The sequence below is a fragment of the Anguilla rostrata genome, chromosome 6, assembly GCF_018555375.3.
Source record: "Anguilla rostrata isolate EN2019 chromosome 6, ASM1855537v3, whole genome shotgun sequence".
Lineage (NCBI taxonomy): Eukaryota > Metazoa > Chordata > Actinopteri > Anguilliformes > Anguillidae > Anguilla > Anguilla rostrata.
In genome coordinates, this window is record NC_057938.1 from 26,312,397 (window position 1) to 26,326,446 (window position 14,050).

Consider the following 14,050-nt stretch of genomic DNA (forward strand, 5'->3'; position numbering starts at 1 on the left):
CATTTAAATAAATCATGCAAATGTTGGGTTGTAATATGTGAACAAAAGTGCATGTGTTACAAAAGGTTTTAGTAATCGGGTAAAAGTAATTGCTATAATTTTCCTTGCATTTTTGAGTGTTGAAAGTAAAGAGGAGTTTCGGAAATGGTGTTTGAAAGCAGGTTGTGGTCAGGCAATCACCCTATGAGACTGTTATTAAAAAAAAAAAAAAAAAAATGTCAGTAAATTTTCCTCACTGGGAAGTCTTGGTACATCTGCGTGTGCCTATTGTGGTCTCCAAGATTCAAGAATTAGAATTTTGAGTCCATAATTACAGGTGAGAAGATTCCGCTCATCCAACTAATAAATGGTTGCTATGGAAACATGAATTGAATTTCGCAACTGTTTTGATCTGGCCTGTGTAGTCTTTACTCACTGACATTCAATGTTTTCTTTTTTTTTTTTTAAACAAAAAAGTTAAGGCTCTCTGTTCTCATCTGCTGTTGAATTGGGCTTAAGTGTTTTTTGGTGGACTGCCACAGTGTAGTAGCTGGTAGAAAGGTCAGGCTCTGCACTTGTCTGTTTGAAGGGAGGCCACTCTGCAGGGTCCTGGGGCAGGGGTACCAGGGGAGGGGAGCATTCCTGTCCCAGCTGCCCAAACCGACAGCCCAAGGAGGCGTAGAGTCGCTGGCCTGGCTCCCTCTCTGGGCTCGCCTTGCTGCTGGGCTGGCGGGTCACAGGTAGCAGGTCCTCTGGTGTAAAAGAGCTGGGGCTTCCAGCCACCAGGTCTTAACAGTGAGAAAGGCTACTGCCGGCTCTCTTTACTATTGTTTCTGCGTCGTCTCAAGTGTCATCTGACACTTGCCAGGGTGTGGTAAAGATTTGTGAGGTTTCATTTAGTTCATTTTGTCTGAGGGGCCTCTCCTGTTACTTCGCGGGAGAGAGCAGCCTGTGTGTGTGTGTGCGCGCGTGCGTGCGTGCTTGTGTGCGTGCAGTGCTTGAGTTTTAATTGTGCACGCGTACAATCTTTAATCGCTGCTGAATAAGGTGTTGAGGTCAACTGATCTTTGCATAATTAAACAAAAAATTTTACCTCTAGAACGATGTAGTACACAATTTATCTGTATGCCTCTTGGATTCTCACAATCAATGTTGTTTTATCCCTTTTCCTGAAAATTTAGGAAAGGGTGCGTAATTAAAAGAATATTCTGTGTCGTGTACAGTTGTGCCTTTCACATTGAGAACTTTTATTTTCAGGTCATGCTGGTCTTGGATAAAAGAACACACGAGACATTCATTCTTAAAGTAAGTTATGCATTTTCTTATGATAATAATGAAAATGAATGATCTTGCTACTGAATTCATGCTCCGTTATTTCATTTGTAAATTATGTATATCCATACATTTATTGTTTGAAATGCATAAATTACATATCAACTATATGCGTTAATATGAGTAAAATTAATAAAGTCTATCATCAAGTACACGTTATTGTACAGTACAGGCTCTCATTTATATTTATGCTTTTCCCCTTCCATTTTCAAGAGCTGTTTTAAACATTAAAAAAAGAAACCAAGGCCTTTTCTGACCTTGAGTCTTCCTTTCCTTAAACTACGAGATTCTTTTTTTCTTTCCTTTTTCGAACAAGGTCTTTGTGGCAGAAAGGTCGCTGGAAATAACAGCGAGTTGCCATCCTGATGACTTAGTTTGAGAAATTCTCTAATAAAAACATTGACCCATGTAATTGATTTTAATGGCAGCTCTGTGCCATCTTCCGCGTGCTGGATGCCGGCCAGATGCCATCAGCGCGCCCCCCGGGGGACCTGTGTGGGGGGGGGGGGGACTGAGGGGGGAGGGGGGCCCGCAGATGAGTGCCTCTCTCTGAAGTGGAGAGTAACAAGAATAGATTAGTTTGGTTGATAAACACAGAGCGCAGCATGCTCCAAAGGCGACCGAGGGTACGACTGACCTTTTTGTTCTCTGTCAGGGGCTGAGGAAAAGCAGCGAGTGTGGCAGGAACAAAAAGACCATCGTCCCCCACCGCGTGCCCAACATGGTGCATCTGCACAAGTACATCGTCTCCGAGGACTCCATTTTCCTCCTGCTGCAGCACGCCGAAGGTACGCCCAACGTTTAAAGCCCTTCTATTATTTCATTATTATTTTGTTTTTTTTGTTGCGTTTTCTTTTTTCTTTTTTTCTTTTTTGTTGCCGTTGTTAACACCCGTTATTTTCGTCCCTTTTGTCCAGGTTTGGTTTTTAGCCGTAGGGGTTTCGGCTACACCTCTGTCGCCGTGAAAGGAGGGGGCAGCAGGGTGGTGGAGAAGGGAAAAGGCCTGATTTGAGGGAGGGAGTGGAGGGGGGTGGCTTTTATTTACTTGACGCTCTCCTGAGACTTTCAGAGTCTTGGCAGCTTTTAGCCGAAGGGAAGCGCGGTCTGCCGGCTAACGCAAGCCGCACAGCCTTGTTTTAAGTGTTTCCCACTGTTTGTTTCTTTTGTTGGCCGCCCGGCCTTCTGCGGCTCGTGGCAGGGTGAATGAGAGGCACTTAAGTCCACACTGAGCGAATGAAGGTGGAAGTCAGCGTGAGCGCTGCTAAGAGGAGCGCGGGCAGGACTACATACGTCCGCTAAATGCACAATCAGGAGCCGCGGGGACGGAGCTGTTCGACATACAGTATGAGAAAATAACCATTATACGCCGTGAAAGAACACAAACTCTCGTGTACTTGCCAATTTCACTTTTTGTTCGCTCTAGCATTCTGTTTAACAGCGATTTTAACAACAATTAAAGCTCTGAGGAAGGCTGTCGACGTAAACGTTAGCCTGAATAAATGCCTTGTTTGTAAAGACCAACTGTGGGGGAATGTAGCCTTTGTGGTATTTAATGCTCTTTGTTTTCTCCTATGCATCTGTGGTAGTTTACTGAGAAAATAATTGACATTCCTTGTTATTTCAATTTTATTTCATTTTTTTTTTGCATGAGGCCCATATTTCTCCTTTGGTTTTTTCCCGTTCCCTGTGACAACGCACATGCACACACATACGCACACAAAAATAACCATTCATTGCCTGCAATCACCCCTGTGTTTTTGGTAGAGTGCTGACGTTCATGTGCTCTGCTTCGAAATCACACAAAGCCAGTTTCCGCTTCTTATTGCACCACAGTTGACAAGTTGCGTTTGCACAGACATGAGTCTGAGGAAGGAACGTTATCTGCGGCATGACTGGCATACTTGCAGGCTTTGATTGCGCTGTTGTGCAATGAGGTGTTGTCATCTAATTCCGAATGAAGCCGTCCCATCTCTGGATGATGCTAGATTCAATTGTGTGTCATCCGGCAGGACTGCTGGCCACTGGCATGGTCCGGTTTCAATACCCTGTGAGGTCTGTCTAGCACTAGAACAGTGCCTTAACAGGATGAGCCACCCAACAACCCCTTCTGATATTCTTAAACCCAAAATGACCCTTGTGTTCATATTTGTGGTTGCCTGAGCCTAAATTGGAGGAAATGGTGCACAAACATTTTGGAGGAATGAGTGCATAAGCTAAACTAGTTTCCCAAGACAATCAATTCTAGAGAAAAATAATTAAGTCACTCAACATTTGTGTTCATATTTACGATCCAAACATAATTTGTCCATAATAAAAATGCTCCTTCAAATTAACTCAATGTGGTTGATTTGCCATGGCTGTATCATAGCTTAAATGATGTCTAAGGATAATAAAGAAGTCATGAATTACTGAAAAGTATGATATATGTTTTAACCGATAAATCATTGCGCTGGACTTGAGTATTTAATAAGTTTCTCGAGCCTGATACGTAAATGTCAGGTATGAACTGATGTGTGCATGAAGTGATGCGTAAAGAGATGCCCAGTGTTTATCTTACAAATGAGCGCTCCTGAGTCATGTGGAAATTAGCGCCTGGACAAACTTTACAGTCCAACACCCTCCCCAACTGTTTATCCGGTGAGTGCTTCAGCGCGCCGTCGGATAATCGGCGTACGCCGCCTGGCCTGCCAGTCCCCCGGGAGCCCCGTTTCAGGCGCGAGGAACCGGGCCGCATTTCCCCACGCGCCGGGAGAGCGGAGCGAGCGACCGCGTAATCGCTCTCGTTTTAACGCTCGGGCGGCCGGGCCCCCGCGACCGCGGCGGCGGCGCTCCCCGGCCCTCTCCCGGAGAGAGAGGCGCAGGCGCGCGGCGAGACGCGCTCCGCTCTCCTCATTCTGCTCCGGTCCTTTTCCCTGCCCGCCCTTGGGCCGGCCAGATGTTTGCGGGCTCGTGTCACAGGTCATTATTCCCCACAGTGGTTGACGACGCAGGTCGTTAGCGGGCAGTGGCGCGCACGGCCCCCATATTTTATGCTCGGCGAGAGGGCGCGTACATCAGCCGCCTAATTAGACGGCGGGTGTTTCGCCCGATAAGACTCCTCGCGAACAACACCTGCCCCGGGACTGTCTGGCAAGTCTTCTGGAAGACATCTTCAGACCCTCCCTCTCGAGTCAGAGCTGCTAAGCGGGTGACTGTACGTCAGTTAAGCTGCAGTCTGCAAGGCCAGGAGGAAGAAAGTGTTGAGGAATGGACACTGGGCACACTGCAAGTGCAGTATACTGCGCATTCCATCTGCCAGGGACACTGGCTGTTCTTCTAGGTTTCTTTCCCTGAATTACCAGTAATGCTGAAACTCCCAGCCACAAATTCTGTAACTCAAAATGGACTGAAATTATTACTTATTTCTAAGTGTAAGGAAATTATTTTGGATGATAAAGGTGTCAGATAGTGTTGGATATATGAATACACACACACGCACACATGCGCGCGCACACACACACACACACATGCTGTGTATATGGACAGTAATGCATTTGAGCTCTGGAGTAAAGCTTCACGGAAGTTATTAAACAAACTAAGCTTTGTATCGACCTGGGTGACTTTCGGAATGCAGCATTTTCTAAATTACTCAGTTACCGTGCCGTCATTATCGAGGTAGTGCCGGGCCAATTCATTTCAAAGCACACCAGATGTGCTCCCGCAATTATTCAGGCTAGAACTGGTGCTCCGGCTCCTGGTCTTAGAAATAGAACTGTCTTCCATTTGATTTCCTGGCTGACCTTTTCTCTCTCGCTTTTCCCATGACTTTATACTGAGCATGCTCCTTCGATCAGCAAACTTCCACGCTGGATCTGCCAGCTTTCTCTGTGGATGGTATTTTTTTATTTTTGGTTTTAATTTTGCTGTTTTCTCCTCCCCTAGAATTCAATGTCTGTTCAAATGTAGGAGTGTAGTAATTCTGTAAAATGACATGACTACTGTATATTATGAGATGGAATTATTTCAGAGTTTTTCAGTATTCTGTAATTCAGCTTTAAATATATGATTATGATTTTGACATGTTATGTACTGTATATAATATATGTTTAAAAGAGTCAACTTTAAATCAATTTATTCAACTTTAACGTACCCCTCCGGATTTATTTGACAACCTATTCTATACTGATTAATAATTTGTTTAATATGGTTTTTCCACCAAAAAATGTTTCATGAACTACTGAAAATAGTTAGCATCTCTACAACTTTACCTTCATTGAGAATGGCAGAATCTATGAATATGCAAATTGGCAACGCTTGCTGCTGTGGTCTTGGGGTTATAGTAGGTATGCAGCATGCGGATTCTTTGCGAAACCCATCAACTTTTGCATGAGGTTTTGGAGGCAGTCATCTGTAAACTGTGCGCTACAATGACAGATTCCCTCTATGCTGTCAGGCACATCCGCGTGATGTTTATAAACAAATTCCACGTAGCGAGGGTTACGCTGTCACGTCTAACTCTGTCCTTTTTATGTCGATTAAGGTTGCAGTTGGCAATGGAGCCTAGAAAGGGTAGATGCGGTGTGCCAGTCCACCCCTTCTAGGCTCCATTATAAACGGATTCCACCATTTTTGTTTTAGAATGGGCTCCTTACGTAATGAGTGGAACAAAGTTCCTACCTCGGGACTGCATCCTAAATCTGCACTGTCTGCTATGTTCAACACAACTGTCACAACAGTGTCACTAACTGGTCAGCTTTCTGTGTGCTAAGGTTTCAGTTTACCACATTGCACTTCAGTAATTATCATGTCTTTACATAGTGAATCATGGTTTTGCTCGTGCGTGCACTTCTCCGACAGCGATTTCAGGGAAATATGAAGAAGTTCTCCATATACAGTAGAAGAACGTGAAAAATGTGCTTTGGTGACAAGTTCAGCTCAAAAATCAATCTATATTGTGAAAGTCATGCTTCCAAGAGAAGTTAACCATTAAAAAATACATGTTTTGGAGTAGAGTGGGTCTTTAAAGGGATGCATCCAAACGCAAATACTCGATATTTGTATATTCACAGATGCACATTGCATTCTTTATTTTTTACAGATTGAATAGACTGCATGTGGGGTTCATCTAAAATCAGCTAGTTTGAGAGGAACTGCACAATAAAAACAAAAGAACTGTAATTGGTGTGCAGTAAGACATGCATTTTTGTCATGTCATGCTACACATTGACAGATGCATTTATTAATTAAATGTGCTAGTAGCAGTTTAACTTTAGCTGGCTTGTCAGAACCTGCTTTCACGCCTGATCACCTTTCAGTGTCCCCTCACTGACACTGTATCATGTATGCTATAGCAAGAACCATCTATAGCGTGCTGTGAACCTGCAGTTCACCCCGTTCACCCCGCTGCAGTTTATCCTTGTAGTTTTAACTTGGCCTCCAATTTGTAATGTTTTTGTTTTTGAGAATAGAAACAGCATAGCATTGAAAGCTATAAATTGGCTATTGTTATACTGCGTCTTATTTGGCTATGCTGTTTCTTTAAAAACTGTGAAGCTAGAGTGATGCAACCAAGTAACCATTCCAATAAATAATTCAAATCAAAATTTGTGTAATTTGACTGCACTTTCAAAACTATGAACATTTCCAGACAAACCTCATTCCCAATGTGTTTATACTATACTCTTGTGTTGAGCCATCCGCATTGAGCACAAACATAATTTGTGAGAGGGAAAGCATGAGGCTTTCAGTTGTAGCTACCATGCTTGGCTAGCTAGCTAACAGTGGTCTGCTATCTAGCTAGCAACGGCCCTATTGTTTTTTCCCTGACTGTTAGCAACGGACAGCAAATAAGAATTAGTTGAGCTTGTTAGAGATTGGACAAAGCTGCTTGTTCTCACAGCACCTGTCTGCCTCATGTGATTAGAGCTAGCTACATGTAGTTGTATATAAAATGTAGTTGTATCGAGCTTCCAGGTTATTGTTGTTTGTAAAGTACAGCCTTTGAAAGAAATAGTCTTTGTTATATTTCATGATGTATTAGAATTAAATCATCAGTTTGGTATTTTAAAGAATGGTTGCAATGCTAATGTACATTAGGCTAGAAAACTGTGATTTTCTTTTGTTTACACAGCTTTTAGTTCCAGTTGAAGCATACTTGCTGCTTGTATGTAGTGTAGGACACAGGCTGTTCTAATGCTTTCTCTCTCGCTCATTGGCAATAGGCGGGAAGCTTTGGTCCCATGTCAGTAAGTTCCTGAACCACAGCCCCGAGGAGAGCTTCGACATCCCATTCATCCAGAAGTCTCACACAACGGTAGTTCATGAGGCCGAGAGGGCGGAGCCCCGGGCCAGCGGGGCCAGTTGCAGCGGCAGCAGCGTGGAGAGCGCCGCCCTGCTGGCCCTTCCCCTGAAGAGCAGCCTGACGCCCAGCTCCCAGGACGAAAGCAGCACACAGGACGAGGAAGCCGCCGATGGCCCCTGTGGGCCCCCGCCTGAATCAGGGACCACGTCCTCTGAGGAAGAGTGCACTGAGAGCTACCTGACGCTCTGCATCGAGTACGAGCAGGAGAAGCTGGAAACTGAGCCTCTGGGGGACGAGGGACCCCTGCTGAGGGCGGCCCCCGAGGCCCCACCCTCTTCCAGATCCCAGTCGTTGCTCAGCAACGACAGTCTTTGCTCCCCCATCGCCGCCCAGGAGCTCCGGTTCTTTACTGAGCCTGACCTGGACCCAGTTGAGGTGTTCAGCTCCGCCCAAATTGCTTCGCCAGACTCGCTGGACCAGTCCAAGAGGACGCCTATGGAATTCTTTCGCATCGACAGCAAGGACAGCACCAGCGAGCTCCTTTGCCCGGAGGCAGCCTGCGAAAAGGCAAAGGCTGACCTCTCCAAGCATCCCTTCCTTGCCGCCCCCACCGAGCTGGACCCGGACCCAGACCCGGATGACGAGGGGAACGCGGCGGACCCCTGGGGCCCGGACAGCGACTGGGTCTCCCACGAGTCGGTGCCCGTCATCTCCTTCAAGGAGGCCCTGGTCACTGAGGACGAGGGCCGGCCGCCAGACCTGCTGGTCAACCTGCCGGGCATCGTGGCGGACGCGCTGCTGTCTGAGGAGCTGGGCCGGGAAGCGCTGGCGAGCGAGGCCGAGGCCTCCCCGGAGTTAGGCAGGCCGGATGTTCTGCAGCGGCACCGGGGCGCGGTGGAGGAGGAAGCCACCCGAGCCCTTTTGCCCCTGGATGACGAAGACCTCGCCTCTGCTCCCGAAGGTGCTTCTGACCCGGACGACGAAGACGTTCTTGAGGCACTGGGCTACTCGGCGAAGAGCGAGCGCTGCCTGACGTTGGTCCCGGAGGACACGTTCACGCAGGAGCTCCCAACTTTGCCTCCTCGTACGGCCTCGGACGCGTCGTCACAGAGCGGCGCGTTCCCCAGCTCTGGAGAGCTCTCGGCAAGGTCGCAACCTCTTTCGCGCTCCGGCCCAGAGGCGGACCTGTCGGGCCTCCGGCTCGTCCCCCACCGGGAAGCGGTGGAGACCACGGCTGGGGAGGAGCACAAGGTGGACAGAGACGTATCGCAGCTCTTCAAGGACCTGGACAAACGATTGCTCATAGCTTCCCAGGCCCATATACCTGAAGAATACGTCCGGCGCTGGGCGGTGGAGATCATTTTAGCGCTTGATGCTCTCCACCAAGAGGGAATTATCTGCCGGGATCTGAACCCCAACAATATCTTGCTCAACGACAGAGGTCAGGGTCTATTCCTGCTTTTTCTTTCATTTTTTTGGAGCCAAATGCATTTCCTTTTCTATTAGCTTCTGCTTCCAATTATCTGAGTAGATGTTTTATCCCATAATTAGTATCTTCATTTCCTTTTATTATCAACGCGGCAGATTCACCGGCAGTAATAGCTTCTAGTACTTAATGATGCCATTATTCTTAATGAGACTGTTTTTAGTTACAAAGGAATAATTACAGTCAGTTTCTGCTGGAAAGCAGAAGGGGGGAGGCTGGTGAAGGTGTTTTGATTTCTCCTGTTGTTTTGTTTTCAGGACACATTCAGCTGACGTACTTCTGCAGTTGGAGTGAGGTTGAAGACTCCTGCAACAGAGAGGCCATTGCTGGAATGTTCTGCGCTCCAGGTTAGAATGTGCCACCGAGATGGTGTGCCAGATATCTTTTTTTATGTTAATACTCTTTTGCTCTTTGCCCACAACAAGTTCAGCTCGCCTGCTTTTTTCATTTCACTGCATCGCTTGGCTTTGTCACGGCGCCATTTCTTTTGTCTTCAATCAATTTCTTTTCGACAATCTGTTTTGTGTATTTAAGTAGTGGGTGAGATGGCGGCTTTCATGCAGGTTTTTTGTTTGGTTAAAGTGGGTTTTTCCCCCTCCGTTTTCATATTGACCCATTGTAATCTCTTCGCATTCATACTTTCTAAACCTTGATTTTACAATTGCAACAGGAACACATATACAGTCTAACTCCGCACACAGCCAGCTGAAGAAAGTTGTGAATGACATTCCGTTATTACGAATTGTAAAGAAAAAAACCGTCCAGCCGTAAGTAGGTCATCATGCCTCACAATGGCTTCATTTACAAAGAATGGGCAATATCAGCTTGGCATAGGAAAGCATGCCACCCTACGTTGATTAAACTGTGCATCCTCCTACCAGACTGTTCTCCTCTGTGATGGTGATGGTGATTTTGATACTATATTCCACAGCTTTACAGTCTCCCTGCCAGCACTGCATGTCTCACAATCTAGTAGAAGTGTCAGTTAACAAGAAAAACATGGCTGATCCAATATAGATACTCTCAAAGCTGCCATGTATTAAAATTTGTATGGAAACCAACATATTCTATTCATATGCTAAAAGGTGTGCATTCAGTACAGTGTTTTTTATTGTAACTTTGTAATTAATCTCAGTTTCAGTTATAGCGCTAGAGAATCTCTTGGCAACTGCTCTGCCTCATAATGTGCTCAGCCATTTTGTTTTGCTTCTGCACTTTCCCACAATTCACCAAGTGCAGTTGTGTTACCATGACAATTCTCACCTGCTTTTAGGATTCTAAATCAAGTGAGAGCTGAAAACATTTTTTTCAATTGCCTGTTGTCTAATAGGCCATTGTAAATTTAAATAATGGGTAATGCTTGGAAACTGAATTTTATATGCTCATTTTTTTAATCACAGCAAGCTTAATTAGCCTGTAGTTCTCATTGTATAAATGTGTCTTCTTCTTCCAGAACACCAGCAATATTTGCTGTAATGGTGCAATATACCTAACCACAAATTTTATGCAGTGGCTATTTTTTTAAAAACAATTAAATCATGGGACCTTGCCAGTTGCCAGAACAGATACTGTTGTTCTCATTGAATGAATGTCCTTCTTTGTACGGAAAACCAGCAGTATTTTTCGTAATGGAGCGATGAACCATACTGCACCATAGCTATATCAAACCCTGCATCCGAAGCATCAAGGTAAAACAAAGGGGCTCTAACTGTTCCACTCCTGGACGTGCCGTTTTCGGGAATATCCATTGGTTATTCAGCAGGTGGTCATTCGTAACTGGCTTCTTGTGGTAAGAAAAAAAGAAAAATATACTCATAACTATTATATTCTCAGTTTTACTACTTTAAAAAAATAAAGGCATCTAAAGGCCTATCGCTTATCTTGGTTTTTCTATGTAATTAGCTTCAGTTGCTTTTCTGAACTGTAGTTTAAATAGTATTGTACTGCTAGTTCTTTACATTTTTAACACACGGTAGATCTGCTGGGCTTTGTTCTTATGCTGCTGTATTCATGTGACTGAGAGAGACTTTGTTCCGCATAAAAACTGAGACGCTGCGGAAAAGGCAACACATATAAACGGATCCTCGCATGGAAGAAAGTTTCGGAGGTGTGATCAGTCAGGTGTGATCTTGGGCACTCAGCGCTGTGGTAAGCGCGTGCCAGTGGAGGGGGACCAGTTAGTACAAAGGAAGCACGGCACTTGAATTTCAGCAGCTGATGCCATTTTGAACTCCGGGAGCCTGCCAGCATCTTCATTTGCATTTAGGCCGTCCTCTGAACCCCGTGGCTCGCTGTTGCCAAAACGAGCCCAAACATTAGACAAAACCGACGGTTAGAAATCGCATCTCTGAATTGCGTGTGAAATGAGCAAGAAAGCCTGAAACGGGGGCTCGGTGAGCGAAGTGCTTCAGCCAACAAAGAGCTAGCCACCAGCGCGGCGCTCGGCTGCGGCGTCCAGTCCTCTCCCTGCTGGAAACGCGCCGTACGCCCACGCCGCGCTGACCGTGGATCGAACCGCGCCGCGGTCCAAAGCAGTCTGTGTCGCGGGGAAGTTTGGCTAGCACCTTTCTTAAACTCTATGCCGTACAGGCTGCGTAACACTGTTGTAAGCATTGTGTGCTGTCTGTCATAATCAGCCATACAGCTTGTAAAATTGTAAGATTTACCACATACATGACATGTAATATACTGTCTACACATTTTATGGTAGGTGTTATTTCATGCTAGCAGCGGTTTTGTGCAAGTTTTATGGCTTTACTGAAATTTTAGTTGTAGCCTAATTTTGGGATTCAGTCAGTGGCATCCTGACTGATTGCATGGTATCGACTTGACCAGAAATGTATGGGTAACTCCATGCAGTGTGACCATCATGGATGTAATTTTTACTGATTAATGAGGAAATACAGATTTTCATAACCTAAACAAGACCCTGTGGTCCTGAATGTTTGATTTTATTACTAAACATTTTCTACTGCTTTCAGCTATGAAACAGTGCAAAAGCTCTGGACGTGTGTGCATATGTGTGTGTGGCATTAGAGCATAATAGGCTTATCTCGAGAGTATGGGCTTCAATAGAGGCCATGGACTGCAATGGCGCATCAGTCATTGGGGTGTAGTCATTCACTGCTAGGGAAGTAGCACAATGTAATGAGAGTTATTTTGTTGATTCCCTTATACAGTGGGATGCAGAAAGCTAATGTGCATGTTCCTGTGTTGACTTTCCTCCCCCCAGTTCTTGTGGCTTGACTGTGAATCTGGATTTGTCTTTGTGAAGATTTGTACACCTAGTGAAAACACAATCGCATGAGCCTGTGAGTAGGGTCAGCTGTTTTTTCAAAGCAGTTTTCTCTTGGTATTTTGTCCCAGGACACCCCCCAGTGTCACTGCTACTTATTTTCAGACTGCAGACTATACTGTAGCTCAGCTAGCGTAGAGTGGAGTTGGAGGAAGACCTGTGTATGTGGCCTTGGTGTGCAGTATACAGGCGTCCTGATTGGCCAGTGGGGACTAGAGAGCGATGAAACGCAGACCCCTAACTGACTGAACACTCCCATACCACGGGTGACGCGATTCCCATTTGCATATTGCCCAATGGAACTTTCATCGTCAGCACTTGGTCTAGATTTCGAAGCCACAAGGCTCATCCGTGCTCCCTGGCATGGTGCCTCAGCCTTAGCCATCCCGCTGCACTGAAACCCCTTTTTGACAACTTCCCCAAGTTTATCAACTCTTGGGAAATGGCTTATCTGTTGACTTTGTGTCAACTGACTTGGCCAGTTGCTTAATATTTCCTGTATGCGCATAACCTGTATGTTGCACATACTCTACTTCTTCCTAAGCTATTTTTTGGGGGGCGATTGCCATTGGTTACGGCATATTGATCGCTGAGAAATCCCCATCATTTGGGGTTATCCATCTTTTTTTTTTTTTGGTTGCGCTCAGAAACACATCTGTCAAATGGTGGATAGCATCTATCCACTGTTCAAAGCCTTTGTATGCCCTGACAGAGGATTGATGATCATTGTTATACTCCATACAGCAAGACCATAGTTGATGTTTTTTTTATTATAAATATCTGTTTTTTGTGTGTATGGATAAATTGCTAACTTTGCAGTATATATTGAATCCGCCTGTGTGCAGTGTACCTGATGGATACTGGTGCAGTCCGTTGCTCAAAGACTTTTTGTGACTGTCCGTCCATATTTACTTTCCTTCCTTTAAATGTGTTTGGGGAAAAAAATTACTTTAATGAGGGTCACGACGAAGCACTGATTTTACCATTCCTAAAGTGATTGTGCTAATCCAGTGCCTATAGGACTCCCCTTGGATATCGATCATAAAGTTGAAATCCCAGTACATCACATACTTCAAAACAACTTGTGACACCTAAATGTGAGATAATGGCCGCATGTGTCTGATCAAAGTATGTTAGCAAGTCTAAACAAAAGAGAATGATTATACCTTTATATTTTTTGTTCTCTGTTGTGTTTCTGTGCTGGAGTTGCCATTTCGGCTCTTTGCCTGAGTCTCTGGATGTTACTCATGGCATCGACAGGGCTGGGTGTGCGTTCTTCAGCACGCCCGGCGGTCTGCGAGGCTGCTAACGGGTCTGTGGCGGACGCCGCTGCTGGGAATTCGCTTACAGGCCGTAGCTGTTGTGAGACACGCACTCCGCTCTCACACGTTCCTATCACACAAGACACTCTGGTCTCACACCCGCAGCCTTCCAGCATCGCCTTCTCCCGCTCGCCCATATGCGGCCAGCCAGTGTAGAAAATGGCAGAGAGCCCTTGCCAAAGCACAGATCGCACACACTCTTTCTTCCTGTGTGAACCATGGATTTCCTGTCATCAGTTACATTTTGAAACATAAAAAAGCTCTGGTGGTGGTTCAACACTGCTGTGACAGAACCTCCAATGTAAAGCATAAAGTACAACGCATCAGCTCTTCTCTAATTGTTTGAGGTTAATAAA

The 14,050-nt window shown here is 45.5% G+C and overlaps 1 protein-coding gene across 2 annotated transcripts in view; it reads left to right on the forward strand.

The window, feature by feature from the left end:
* Nucleotides 1-14,050, forward strand: part of rps6kc1 (ribosomal protein S6 kinase polypeptide 1) — a 103,804-nt gene that overhangs the window by 53,997 nt on the left and 35,757 nt on the right. For both annotated transcript variants that reach the window (XM_064339255.1, XM_064339256.1), the window contains 4 exons: nucleotides 1,237-1,284; nucleotides 1,967-2,099; nucleotides 7,512-9,032; nucleotides 9,335-9,424. In XM_064339255.1, the coding sequence (XP_064195325.1) occupies nucleotides 1,237-1,284; nucleotides 1,967-2,099; nucleotides 7,512-9,032; nucleotides 9,335-9,424 (1,792 nt within the window). The remainder of the gene's footprint in view (nucleotides 1-1,236; nucleotides 1,285-1,966; nucleotides 2,100-7,511; nucleotides 9,033-9,334; nucleotides 9,425-14,050) is intronic.